Below are 15,008 nucleotides of genomic sequence, written 5' to 3'. Positions count from 1 at the left end.
AATACGATTTCCAAGCCGAAATAACATAATGTTAACTTATCAAATACTCGTTAATCACTTGGGCGGCATGAAGAATATTATTGGTTCAAAATTGTATAAACATTAATTGAGCGTGGTGTGCAGGGCGGTCCGAGCAGATTTTAGAACAGATTGCTGTTAGATGCTTTGATTGGCAGCTGTATTTACATTAAATCATTATCTTGTTTTCAACATCGCTATATAATATATATAAATCCTTAAAGTATATATTTTACGGAGTGGAAAGAAACTATTGCAAAAGAATGTCTATATAGTATGTCTCTTGACTCTTATTGACTCTTCACTCTAAACGATTCAGATGTCGCGAGTGTAAAAATGTAACTCTATAATCTTATACATGAAATATTTATTCAATGTTATATGTATTATATATTGTATGTCTGTATATGAGATGTTCATATACGAGCAAAAATAGACTGTAGTCTTGAACCGCGTGGTTCAAATTAACCACAAAGCCATGCAAAGCCAAAGCACTTAGATAAACATGCACGGTGCTACAAAAGCCTTGCTGCCTATTCTATTGAATTTATTTTCCTAACTTTGACTGTTTTATCATTCGATCGCAACTTATATAATATACTTAACTCCCAGCGAGTTTAGCCCGTAGCTTATTGACACTCGTGTTGTTGTCTATACTATATGGTCTAATGTTGTCTGCTATGATCTAATGTTGTCTACTATGGTCTAATGTTGTCTATTATGTGGACGACTTTACACTATACTAGCTTTTGCCCTTGTAAAATCTTCGCCTTCCAATGACCTGTATGTATAGGAGTTAAAAAACGGGAGAAAATGTTTGATCCTATTTTTTGGTATGGTGCCGGTTTTTTTATTGCATGCTTTGTAATACAACAAACTCATTGTGATCTGTGTACATGCATGCATGCATGTATGTGTGCGTGAACACATTAGCTACTGCATGTGCATAAAATACAGGATTCACATGACTCTATATAAGTTGTGTTATCATAATGAGCGTTACGTATCGTTGAGGCTTTGTGTGTTTGAATATCAGCAAGGGTCAAGGCTAGTCCGGTTTACGAGGATGATAATATAACCATGCACGTCACATGAGAATTTTAGATAATAATTTTGTCAATTACATGTTCAGAACCTATATAGAGGTCGTGATGCTATAGTGCATGGAATGGACAGATCCATGTTATTAATATTCTTGTATTAAACATAGCTAAGTGCGGCATTTCATTTAGCGAGGACTCGAGTCGATGAACACGAAACAAAATGTAAATATTACAACGAGAATATGGATGAGAAGCGAGTAGATATTTAACACTTCGGCTGCCTTCTTCCACTCGGCGTCTCTTTCTGCTAATTCTATTTCTGTTTCGATCACGTCTGCAATAGCTTTGTCATCAGCTATCATCTCATCATAAAGCTTTCGATCCACCTCCTCGTCTACAACGCGGTAGAAGTCCTCTGTAGAAACGAACAAACGTTGTGTTACATGCAGATCTTGGCGCGAAATTAAATTAAACATATTTCTCAACGAAAATATTTTAATTATGGCCATTGACGAAAAAAAACCCTTTCTAATTAGTTTTGATTATATATGCATGCCTACGCAAATTTTTACTACACATACGCAAATAGATTCAAAGCATAATGTAGTTCTTACGTTTTCGGGTCATAAGGATCTGCTTCTTCTTCATAATCTTGTGTGATGGTCGAATTTTGAGTTGTTGGTAGTCAATGCGAAACGTCATTCTTAGGAATCTTGCGCCGTAGTTTAAAATATATTTCTAAAGTATTGAACGAAGGAATAATCAGCAATTTATCCGTAAATTATGGCCATTTTACATATAATTATATCCGCAAATCATATCGATCTGCATGCACCAACGCCGCAGAAATTGGTGTTTATGAAGCTTCAGTCCGAAAATCTAATCACTGCATGGTTCACAATTGTGGATTTCTGTATCGCTATGAAAGTTCAAAGTATCAAAGTTTAAAAAGTTCATCCTGCAATCTTTTGACAGCTCATCATCATAGTTCATACACTTTGGTTTTTCATACAAAGATTCGCTTCTTTTTAGAATGAATCTTCTCAGGAGGGGCCCAGAATTCCACCTGGGAGAAATACTATTAGTAGCAACTCAGATTCATTCCCAAGATTCTCGACACTCGTGCACAGTTAAAATTAAAATCACGAGTCGTTTGCGCTCACCTTGACCCAACGTGGGACTTTTTCTTCCGTCATATGGTGAAACCGCAGAATGAGAACATTGAGAAAGAACGATATTGTCATTTCAATCATCGTCGCAGCATAAAATTCCCCAACCACGGAAACTTTCCCCGACGCAGGCATGGTCTCTGACACAAGCAAATAGAAAAAGGAAAGCGCGACCAAGATCGCCATCCCTAAAGCGAGAAAAGTATCTAAGTTGGAATACAAAACATTTTATTTTGCCGGCAGGTTTTCATCATCGCAGCCAGTCGGCGACTCTCTGCGGTTCATTGTTGATCCGCACCAATGAAGTCAAAAACTTTTCTCTACGGACAAAGCATTTCATGCATCGGTAACAAACAACAAAATAATAGAGATCGCCGACTGTCTGCGTTTAATTGTCTCACATTAATTCTGCATGAAAGCGCGCAAAATTCCGCCTAATGGAAAGCCGGTTTTGCACTAGGGGAATTCATTCGCGCGACGCGAAGCGATATCTGGAATCCAGTGATGTGATTAACTTGCGAAAAAACTCGCCGCGAAAAAGTAGAAATGAAATTCGAATTGTTTTTTTTCCTCATTCCAACTTGAGATGTTCCATGCATTAGTGATATTGTTTTGGCGGAGTTAATCGGATTTTTGTTTTTTATAGGTATGTGTGATTATGCGCATAAAAATCTTGTTTATTAGTATAATCTATGGTTGGTAGATTTCTGAATAAAAAAGCCAAATAATAATAACATAGTCATTGTTTTCTTTGTTCAAAACAAAGGAATTAAAGGCCGCCAATAACAATATTTGGCTTAGCTATGTATTCATCCTGGTTATCGAACATAAATGATCCGACTTATTGTATTTTAATTCGTGCGAATTGTTCTCCTTCGAAAACAATATTGCATTTCTTGTTTTCTTTTCTGTCAATAAAAACCAACGGAAATTGATAACGCAAAGATCTAGAGGGTAGTTCGATACCTCGTTAGTCGAGCGACCATGTGTTCATACTTTTTAGTCTACGTTTTTATGTATCGGTCTGAATACTCTGTCTGAGCCCGGTTATCCGAGATTCAACGAAGCGTGAGATGATTTTGAGGAATTGAAATGAGCAAATAACATGATCCTGAGTCGTATAATCACCACAACAATAGCATGTGCTTGTTTGGTGTCATAAAGACTTATGTCATAAAGACTCAATACCTCAAAATCCTCTCACGCTTCGTTGAATCTCGGGTAACCGGGCTCATGTAAACAGCCCCTTACAGGGTGTATAAAAAAGTACTCCTATTGAAATGAAGCTTCTGTTGGAATTTGAATACATGTCGATTTGCCATTTTATAAGTTGCATTAAATCCCCACGGGCTGAAATTCGTTAACACGGCATTCAAATTTTAACAATGAGTGATTTCAATAGTTTTCGTTTTTTTTTGGGACACCCTGTACAGGGTGTATCAAAAAAAACGCAACCACTTAATATTCATGAATATCCTCTTTGTTCTACAACACAAAAGACGTTTGGCCCCTGGAATGCGAGAAAGCTTGTAATCATATTCTAGCGGCACAATCGTTGGTAAACAAAGTCGGGTGCGTAAACCAACGAGCTGAATTGAAAGTATTTAACGAGTAAAATTTTATTTACAATTTATCTTACAAGGTCGACAGTTAACATTCAAGTTATCCGTGCACGACAATAAAAACTCGTTGTTCGGTTGTTAGCTACACCATTATTAGTTTAGCTGATTTGACCATTAGCAGTTGAACTGTACGATTAGAAGCCATTTTAAAATCCCAGGGGCATAAAATCTATTGAGCTTATAAACAATATGAATTTTAGAATATTAAGTGGTTGCGTTTTTTTTTATACACCCTGTATATTGCACTGTTAATAGAATGGTAATCAGGTTAAAGTATTCATATTGAGCCTCTCGCTTTTAAGCATGCATGCATCCGCGAGTTTAGCAAAAGCTCGATCTAGATATTAGGGGGTACTTTTTTTATACACCATGTACATAAAGTTTTTGAATAATCACTCGAAGTCTAAAAGAAGCAAACCTAGCGCGACTGCGATCAAAAAGAAGACTGTCATGATGCTTTTGAAAGCTGCCACGTGTACGAAGGTATTGTTAGCAATAATGTTTATAGTAAGAATAATTTCTATATCCAACTATGGTCATGTTTCGTCATGAATTGATAGCGTTGGTTTGCGCTGGTTGTCACCGTACGCCATGACTTTTATTTTACTACCTTTTTACTGTTCAATCCAATCAATATTGGTCACGTTTATTATAGTTTATACCATGATAAGTTTTGTTTAACTCATCAGACTATATACCCTGCGCGCTTAGCGTTTAAAGCGTTTAAAGTTAGCGTTTAAAGATTAATAAAGCCTATTAAAGGACAACCTATTACCAATATATACTGCAAAAAGTACGCCATATTAATGTGATAATTAAAGACTTGCAAGTCCCTATTTCGACTTGCCTGCATAACGGTCCCTAAATATATTTCGACATGAACAGTAAATAATAAAATGTCTTTTGCGTGCACCTCTGGATAGTCAAAACTCAAAATGGACACCTTTTTAGTAGTTTTGACTTTTGATCATTAACCTTCAAACATCACATGAATTGAAATGAATTGGTCAACTCTAAGTAGTTGTTCATATGAGCCCGGTTGCCCAAGATTTAACAAAGCCTAAGACGATCTTGAGGTATCAGAATAAGTATTTTTGAAACAAAGCAAGCAATGCTAACTGCACGACTACCAGAATCATGTTATTTACCCATTTCAATACCTCCAAGTCATTTTATGCTTCGTAAGGTGGCATTGCAACGACAATAATACAGCTAGCCATGCAAATTCCATTTTTCGAAGTTAAAATGCAGTTTTTACCTACGGTTATTCGCTCACTGCAGTCTTGGGGAAGAAGGAATATGATTGCCGACAGCAGAGCTATTAACGTTCCAGGTATTATCAAGTACATCGCGTAATACAGCACACGTCGACACAGGAAGATTTCAAACGTGACGTCGTAAAATCCTTTGCTTCTGTTGTCATAAAGTTGCAAATGCTGTTCGAAGGTCGTTCCAATGATTTTCCATTGACCATTGTCGATATAGCGACTGAGATCGAATTTATTTGGCTATAAAAATAACCGTAAAATTGCATATATAGTCATCGCTTATTTTGGGTAACTTTTTTTAATGCTGATTCCACTATCGCGTTTTTTGCACGTACGCACACGCACGTAAAAACCTAAAACTTTCTAAGTTGTTGTACATGCAATAAGTTTTACGCCAGAGAAAACACAGTAAATCCTCAAAAGAATCCAGCCCTATGCATCTATTCAATCATTGATTTCATAATAAACGCTAATTTACTGACGCCGAGCGAAACAGTGTGTTTTGTTGACCCGAGACCGCCGTTATGAGCGGTTATTATGTATGTATAGATTAGAATATGAAACAATATAAAATTAACTTCAAAAACGGTAGAAAAATTTTTTATTCTCAAAAATATACATGTTCGCCACTTTCCTTTGATTTCCAGGATCGCGTTGCTATATAGGGAAGGCATAGCAACGGGCATCAAATTTCATAATTTTCCCAGCGGCAAAGCCCGCTCGTGTTGCTGACTCGTCCCCAGTCGCTTTGTTGTTACGCAAATGATAATTACATAATTATAAGGATTTAGACTTAAAAGCGTAAATGGAAAACAGCCCTTATACTTTTTAGCATTATACGCGTACGCGCAAAATATTTTAACTTGCTCGGGTTTATTAGTATATATCTGCAGTGACAATGTTATTAACTATGCAAACGCGGTGCTAAGTTTCAATGTTAATTGTCTATATACCTGGCTTGTTACTCTGACTTCGGTCGAACGATGTGACCATGATCCAAAAACAAGATTACATTTTTGTCGGTCCATTGGATAGTCGGCGACGTCAATCCTGCACAGAGTATACAGTACGACAGGGCAGTCTAGTGTCACATTTCCGGTGTGATGAATGATAGGTCGCATTCGACCCAGCCGTCTAGATGAATAATCTTCGTTCGCACTATGAAAGTAGGATAAGGGCTTTCTCAAAAGACGTGATAATTTTAACTTAACTTCGTTAACACTTCGTTCTTAAAATGTCGAGAATAAAATTAAAATGTGGAGAAAACGGAATATGATCTTTGAAACACGACAAAGATTAAAGAACCTTTTACAAGACGTCAATGTTTCTATCGATGGGAAAGTAATTAAATAAGGTTGAAACCAAAAAAGCCGTATAGGTTCATTAGTTGATGAACATCTTTGCTTGGATAAACAAATTGACGACATCAGTAAAAAGATTTAAAGGGTATTGGCGTGTTTCGTCGTGCGAAACCCTATGTTTCTGCCTAAAAACTCTTACATATCTTTATCAAGCTTTATAGTGCTATCACACTTCATTTATCGCTCAATGACTTGGGGTAACTGTGGCGAATATTTAAAAGCAAAGCTACAGAATTCAGAAACTTCAAAACCGTGATCTGCGAGAATTATAACTGGTGACTCATACGAGATATGTTCTAGTAATATTTTAAAGAAATTAAATTGGAAAACGATTGATTAGTTACCGTGTATCTTTAAAGATGTTTTAATAATAATAATAATAATAGTGGAAACTTTATTTAAACATTTTTTACATTTATATATACAATTATGAATCTCACTAATGAAGGTTATTTATAATTGAATACTTGAACCTATTAAGTTAAAGATACAATATATGAAAAGTACTTGCTTATATAACTAAATATTCTGGATCGGACCAAACTTTGTTTCCGACAACAAAATATATAGTATGTTGTTCTAATGGCGATAGACATAATTTACTTAACACAAAAATTCTGTTATTTCTTATCAAGACCAACCTTGTTTAACATTTTCATGCAATTTAAGTGCATGTTTTGCCTGGCCATGCATATTTCAATAATTTCAAGTCTGATTAGTGTATACCGGATGCTATATTTGAAAGGCTCGAAGAACAGGAAGAAGTCTATAAAGTACCATTTTTGAAAATTTAATGTAATTATTGAAATACGACTGACAAATTTGTTGTCGGAATGTTTACGGCTTGTTTATGCTCAATATTTGTTTTTGCGAATAAATTAGTAAATTAATAAATTAGACGTCACCATTACAGAATACCTAGAATTATTTGTGAATTTGACGTCACAATTACAAATACCAGGAATAATTTTGTAGGTGGTTAACCAATCAAAACGGAGATTGTATCTACAGTGAATAATAATACCTGTTATACAGCACGATATCTGGTATCCATATTTGACCATTATCTATTGTGATATTTTCAATTTCACCAAATTCTGATTTCTCCCAGCCTAAATGTGGGTCGTTCCAAGTCTACAGAGTTATGGGTGGATAAGAAAAAATAAGTTCACTCATACACATATATCTTGACTACAAAAAAAAATTAGGGAAAAAAGTTTTTATTTTTTCCACTCAAATATATACTTGCATGATAAGATTCTTTCAAGGAAAACTATACAATATATGTATTTGCAATTTACCAGGTGAAGTACTGCGTGTGTAACGAGCTGCTGTTCTTTCTCAACCTGGTATAAAAAAATCAACCAACTTTTGCATGATGTTACATGGATGCATGGTACTGTAAATTGTATGATGAGAAAGAGTACTCCCTCTCGCTGTATAAATCATGTGCCATAGAAAAATTTTTTGTACTGTGAATGAAAATGGAGCAAATCATTTTATACATTTTGGTCAAAAGTGTTTGAGTCAACCTTTTCTTTTACACCTCGATCGACAGGATTACAAACAAAAGGACAAAAAATCCTGCTGGTGTAGGGCAGGATAGACTTGATATTTCTAAGTAACCAAGTTTTCATGCATCATTTAAGTCTTCTTCCCAGCATGTAGTATTTTGAGTAGCATAGCAACTTCCGAGAGGTAGTATTTTGATTAGGCATTTTGCTTAATCCATTCTATTATCATACCAGCATATTATGATGTGCACAATTTGAAGTTAATTAAAAACAAATCACCATTTATCATTAACAAAATGAAAATTTGAAGAAATATGTTGTTTACCAAATCTTCAATGCGGTAAATTGTTAGTCCGACAATAACATCCACCGGTCCACTCTGCTTCATATTCGGTAAAATTCTCTTGTCGTATCGGCTTTCGTTGAACACGTGTGTTAGAAGCCTTAATTCTTGGCCACTAGCTAAAAAAACAAGATTCATGTCAAAAAACCTTTTTTATAGCGATTTTCAGTATCGTTATTGAGTATATATAGGCGTACTTAAAAACTTGGGTTATCGCATACTAATTTCGGTAGTAATAAATAGTAATACACAATAGGTCAACGACCTTTGGGCTCTAAACCGGATGCAACCAACTTCTCTGGAGTAAAATTCTCATTTATAATTACATATAGAGAATCCACAAAAAAATGTATATCAGACGAAGGTCTTGCTGTACAAGCTAGCGAGGTTTATTTGTAGCAGCAGCGTTTTGGCGCCAGTTTTTTTCTGTCTATAAGGCTGCTAGGGATCTCTGGGCACTTACTGCTGGTGGCATTCATTGTCTTGAATTTTATTTAGTATTTATAGCAGCCCAACATGCGTGATGAAAAAGCGTAATGACCATGCACGTGCAGTCAGCCAATCAGATAGCGCAATTTACTTTTGTCATAAATTAATTAATTTTTTTGGAAGAATTCAAGGCCTAGATTGGTTAATATCAGAATAATGAATCATCCTCACGCTCTATACGACTTTTTTCTACAAGGAGCGGAAAAGAACGAAGTTGCAGTGCTCCCACATTCTTTCGAATCAATACTGAAACAATAATTAAATTTTGGTTTCAAATTGCATGAAGCATTAGTAAGACTCTGACGTTATTAGCTTTTGGTTTGATAATTATTCATTTCTTGTTCAACGTCATTCAGACTCATTCAATCATTGTTAAATAAGCAAGCCCACAGGGACTCGAATTCATAAGCCTCCAAACAACGTCAACCTTTCTGACGTGTCAATAACAATGATAATAACTATATATATATATCAATGTTACTAAGGCACTTGGCTAGAACAACAGGCCGTGAATGTAATCTTGACCTTGTGTCTGGTGATTATATACATAGGAATGCTTCTAAAAGGGCAATGGTTGATGCATACTGTTACAATGCATTCAATACGAATTGCAGAAGTCGATTCTATACATGGCCGAAATATTTCTAAATATATAAATTATACTTTACATGCATGCATATATTAAAAGAAATTTGAAATTTGGAAGAGACGGAATCTTTGTAAATGAGAAAACCTTTTCAGTTTTGAGTCTAGCCTGAATTAAGTTTTTAATTTTTAAAGGAAGCATAGACTCCTGTTATGTTGTCGCGAATCATGCAGAATAAAATAACTGGAACTCCGTGCCGCTATGACAACCATAGTAATGACTAATGGCCGTCAAACCGACGAATGACTAATCGTTCGTCTTTACGGCGGTTTTAAAATCAAACATTTTTATGCATCGAAATGCATGATATATCTGATTCGTTTATATTTTGTAGCCAAAACGTAGGCAAGTACGTGCATATAAAAATATAAAAGTATAAATGACTTTGCTGGCATCTTAGAAAATAAAAAATAAAAATTGACGTTTAATACACATGCATATATGTATGAGTTGCATGCATGCATTAGTTAGAACATTGTAGTAATGATTTTTTTCTTCAGTATCGATAGAATATATATAGCTATAGATGTCAGAATTAGACTATAGGTAACATTGACGAAATGAAACTCCGTATATATAGCTGTAAAAATTACAACATTTTACAAAAGCAATTGCTGAATAAGTCGGAAAATTGAGATATATATTTATTTTCAACAAATAGATGTACATTTAAAACGACAATATATAAATGAAGATAATTTTACCTGTCACGATCGCGATTAAAAAGCAGAGGCAACACATAAGTACTGCCAACTGTTTCATCGGGAATTTTATCTCCAATATCTTTTCCAACGATCAAATATGAAGAAAGTATTGGGCGAAGACAAACACTTCGGAAAAGTTAGCTTCGTTTCGTAACATTGACATATTCCTCAGATCAGTATCCAAGCCAAAATATTAATTGCATATACAGAGCAGGTGTATCGGGAATATAACTAGCTTAAAATGCAAATTCTGTTTAGCTGTAGACTGTATAGTAAAGTAGCAAAATGGATTATGGATGAAGCATGCATTAATTAAACATGCAGATACTAAACAATGTCATCGATATCTAGTATAATACCAGCAATATACTACATCAGTTATTTGACATGCAGAACTCATCGAAAATCTATATAATTATAGCCTCTTTAAACAAGCGATCTATTCCTCAATGGCGATGGCCAAAAAATGCTGCATGGGTACGAGGTTGGGCGAAGGCTTGTTTATCGCTACTAGACCGACCCAGCACGTAATTAAAGTCTGAAATATTAAAAGGAATTCATAATCACATGCAAATTCATAATCACATCGTTCCCATGCAACACACGACACACACGTGTTGGAACCTAAACGTGTTCACTTGTTTAACAAGGGAAGTGATGCCTAGTAAAAAAGAATTGTGCATGGTGTTGTACGAATGTGCAGTTACCGCATTTACTTGAAAACCAAAAAGCCCAACCATGGAAAATGGTCGTCTAACCACATTTTAACGCTAAAACGATGGAATTGCTTTTATTTAGCTTTAAATATATTTGTTCTGGAGTTGAACTAGGTGGCAATATTTGAGGCGAGTTCGCAAAATTTGCAAACATAAATTTACAAACATGTAAAAATCGAGTCCATATATGTAAATGAAACGGTTTGTTTACATTTCGAGCTTTTATACTTTTTAAAATGATACAGTTCGCAACGCTTCTAAGCCCTGTTTTCTACTTCAACCGTATCGTATTTCTTTGTTTCAAAGTCATTAGTTCTATCCGCGAGTGCCCTGAAAATAATGATATACGTTACGTGTCGTTACGGTACGGGTGAAGTGGAAAACAGGCATACATGAAAAATATAAATAAACTATAGTGAATAATTTATGTTTAGAAAAACCCGAAAATGCGAAATTTGAACAATTTTTACAGGATCTGTTGTGAGCAGGCCTAGGACCGATGTGGATGCGCAGAACGAACTTGGCTTATTTCTTTAAAATTAACGTTGGAAGCCTTATATGCCGGCCGGGGATCCTCTTGATTTATATGGAGTGAAATTTTCAATGCAAGTATAATGTATGCATATAGCTTAAATTCTCAAGTCATGTAGACGTTCAGTTTCAAGTTCAGCGTACAATTCTTATTTGATACAACGTTGCTTGTGCCTCAGTCTGACAAAAATGAAACAAATATAATTAAGCATGCACAGTCATTAAACAGGTGCAACACTGTCGTTACGATAGCGTGAAACTATTGAAATAATAAGAAACCTGCTAAAAATATATAACAGTTCGATTTTTCTTTATACATTAAATGATATAATTAATGCGTACTTTATCAAACGTACTGATTACTATTACTACTAAAAGTGACTAAAGTTGGCAATGAATTGCCAATTGCGTTTTTTTGGGACACTATTGTGACACTATCACCATGCAAAATTGCAAGAATATTAGTCCATTGTCTTTCGTAAAATATAATATAACAAAACAAAGCTTAAAAGGTTTAATTGGATTGGAAAGTTGCACGAAAAATTGCGGCGTGTAACACGCGTCCTTAAGGAACGGCCTATAGTTCTTAATCATGAGAATCCACTTCGGTTGAACTGTCACATTTTAAAAGTCAGGAAAAATAATTTCATTCAATCGAAAAATTTCCTCCTAGCAGAAACCCCTCTTTTTGACGCTCTTTTTGACACTTTTGAAGTCTGCCACGTCTCTATAGATCATGCATCTATTGCCTTATATAAACTGGAAAATCTAAAAAATGATGATTGTCGAATAATGATAAAAACATTACCCATGCACCCCCTGATACATGGTCCGCTCAACAGAAAGGGCTTGCAATTATCCGCACGTGCTCCTACTTCCAAGGAAAAACAATTTCGAATAACATTCTTTGTTCGTTCATTCATTTGTGAGGAGGTCTGCTGTAGTAAGTTGTGGATTGAAAGAGTGGAACAGTTTATATTTTTAGAAACTCTATATATAAAATTATAAAGAACTGGTTCCTGCACAAGCGGATAAGGAATTTCTAATCTGAGAAGTGCTGCAGCAGAGCAATTCAAAGCCTCCGTAGAAATAACGGCTTTACACGTCGATGTTATTGTTGCTCAAAGCTTTACAAACCCAGCACAGGAGCATATGGAAGAACTATACATATATATATATATATATATATATATATATATATATATATATATATATATATATATATATATGTAGAGAGTAAGCTATCACTACAACCACTGGATAATGAAGTGTTAAATCTGCAATCACTACAGTCACTGGCCATGGTCAAGAAGGGAGACTAGATATGTGGGCAGGGGGGTTCTGGACACCGGGTATGACAACATTTTTTGACGTTCGTGTTACACATGTCAACTCCAGGTCTAACCAGGGCAAGCCAACTGCAACGATCTTCAGAGAGCAAGAAAGTGAGAAGAAAAAGAAATACTATCAGAGAGTTATGGATGTTGAAATGGGAACTTTCACATCTTTAGTGGTGGGTACAAACGGAGGCATGGGAGCAGACTGTCATTTTCATACAGCTATATAAAGACAAGGCGCTGTGATCTGGAATAATTTGAAAAACAACTTAAGGATGCACATCCCTTGAAAAGATTACTTACTGTCATAATCTTACTAGTTAGTCTTACTAGTAGGTTTTTTTAAATATCAAACTAGTAGGTTTTTTTAATATTTGTAAATATATGGTTTATATTATAGCACAAATATGCGAAGATTTTTGTAACTTCCGAAAAAACCAATGTGGGTGAAACTATTAAATTATCTATCTATTTTATTGTTACAGTAATTTTCTCCCGTATGACTCGTGTTCATATTAGACTCTTGGAACACAACATAATTACTGAGATATGCGATGTACTAGCGTTAGCGCATCTCTCGAATAAGAAGATGTTCAGTGCGTGACTCCTATAATTCTTTTGTGGCATAATAGCCAATGTGATTAAACGTGTCCTTTTATCTTTACCTTATATATTTCATGCAACGTTACTTATGCCTCATGCATGCAGTCTGATAAAATATCCGATTAACAATTGCCAATTGCAAAATCAAGGCGTGCATGCACGCGTCATGCTGTGAGTAAACAGGTGCAACACTGTCGTAACGATAGCGTAAAAATAACAATATACGAAACCTGCTAAAAATATATAAAAGTTCGATGTTTCTTTACATTAACATTTTAAATCTTATAATTCATACTCTATATAGCGTATAAAATGAAACTATGATATTGTCTACAACATGTTCATTCAACTAAAGCTTTTCGCATTATCGATGCTGTACTTGTGTTCTTTAGGTATGTATAATCCGGCGGGGTGCCATGTCAATAGCTTTTGATATTTTCAAAGCAGTTCAAAAATTGGTGCATACACATTTTCACGAATTCAAAATAACGATATTTATATATTATGTAATATGTGTAATCTATAATTGACGCGACTTATTAGCGTGTTGGTATGTTTATGTCTAAACCATTTCATTTTTAATTTAAACAGCTGTACATAATATATATCAATCAAACCTTACAATCAATTAGCGTAATTGCATGTACACGTCCTGAGTTAAGTATTTTACATTAAAATTACTATTACGAATACAATATAGAAGCGATCAATTGGAATTATGTTTTGTTTAGCGAAATGGTTTCAGGAGGTCTTAGCAAAGATTCCTCCCGCAATAAGTCGCGCCAATTATCATACTATATACAGGCAACATATGCAATTCTTATTAGATTTCCAGTATCTATATATTATCTATTCATTTGCGGCCAATGTGTATAATATATAAGCATTGAGTACTCCATCCGGACGCTTTGTATGCGTTATAAATATATACGTTGGCCGCAAATATTGCTGCGTTGTTATATAGGTGCTTTGTATTCTAAATGTGATTGGTTCATTCGTAGTCAAAATGACTTTAATAAATAAAACCAATGTTTCCCGACAGAGGAACAAGTGAAAAATTGTTGCCCGCTTCTTGTCATAACAAAGTAAAGTGGGTTTCTTTTTAAATGAAATTGTAGTGTAACATTTATGTTTTCGTTCCTATATAACAAAACACCATTAGGCGAATTTATTCGCGCGAACATATAAAAAGTCGGAAGCGTTTCTACTATTTTGCGGCGAATGTTTTTGCAAACCAATCACATCCGGCACCGGATTTCAGGTATCGATTTGGAAGCTTACTTCAGGGGAGTATTCATGCATTATTGCTCTATGCCCGCATGATTTTATTTTAAAACACTTGCTTCTCACTATATGTGACAATGAAATATGTATACGTAATACGTTCTAGTGCCGGCTTTGCCCACGGATACGGAGAGTCAGGGTGAGTCGGAAAATTTTTCATATATGCATGTTATGCAAATGTGATGTAAAAATTTGAGATTTCTGCTGTTTTGTTTTCAAAGTAATCGGAAAAAGTGGAAGGTCACCATGTGGTGATGGAACTGATATATACATAAAAGATAATAAACAGTATTCGAAAAATTTAGTAAATTTATTACTTTAAACCTTTTTGTTTTTCTGTGGCAATCTGGGACCAGTTGT

The 15,008-nt window shown here is 35.0% G+C and overlaps 1 protein-coding gene across 2 annotated transcripts; it reads right to left on the bottom strand.

Annotated features, from left to right (window-relative positions):
* Window positions 1–353: 353 nt before the first annotated feature.
* On the bottom strand, window positions 354–10,385 carry LOC114516740 (neuronal acetylcholine receptor subunit alpha-7-like). 2 transcript variants are annotated; one of them, XM_028536299.1, is made up of 9 exons: window positions 10,178–10,385; window positions 8,321–8,457; window positions 7,783–7,827; window positions 7,506–7,615; window positions 6,074–6,278; window positions 5,111–5,360; window positions 2,225–2,418; window positions 1,676–1,799; window positions 354–1,476 (listed from the first exon to the last, which is right to left on the bottom strand). In XM_028536299.1, the coding sequence occupies exons 1-9, from the start codon at window positions 10,233–10,235 to the stop codon at window positions 1,247–1,249; spliced, it is 1,353 nt and encodes a 450-aa protein (XP_028392100.1). In that variant the 5' UTR covers window positions 10,236–10,385; the 3' UTR covers window positions 354–1,246. The 2 variants fall into 2 exon arrangements, with proteins under 2 accessions (XP_028392100.1, XP_028392108.1); XM_028536307.1 differs by lacking the exon at window positions 7,783–7,827.
* Between the last annotated feature and the right edge of the window lie 4,623 nt (window positions 10,386–15,008).

Source organism: Dendronephthya gigantea, unplaced genomic scaffold, assembly GCF_004324835.1.
Source record: "Dendronephthya gigantea isolate DGI-Jeju-01 unplaced genomic scaffold, DenGig_1.0 000000F, whole genome shotgun sequence".
Lineage (NCBI taxonomy): Eukaryota > Metazoa > Cnidaria > Anthozoa > Malacalcyonacea > Nephtheidae > Dendronephthya > Dendronephthya gigantea.
Note: the sequence above shows the minus strand (reverse complement) of the source record. Positions and strands in the feature narration are given on the sequence as shown.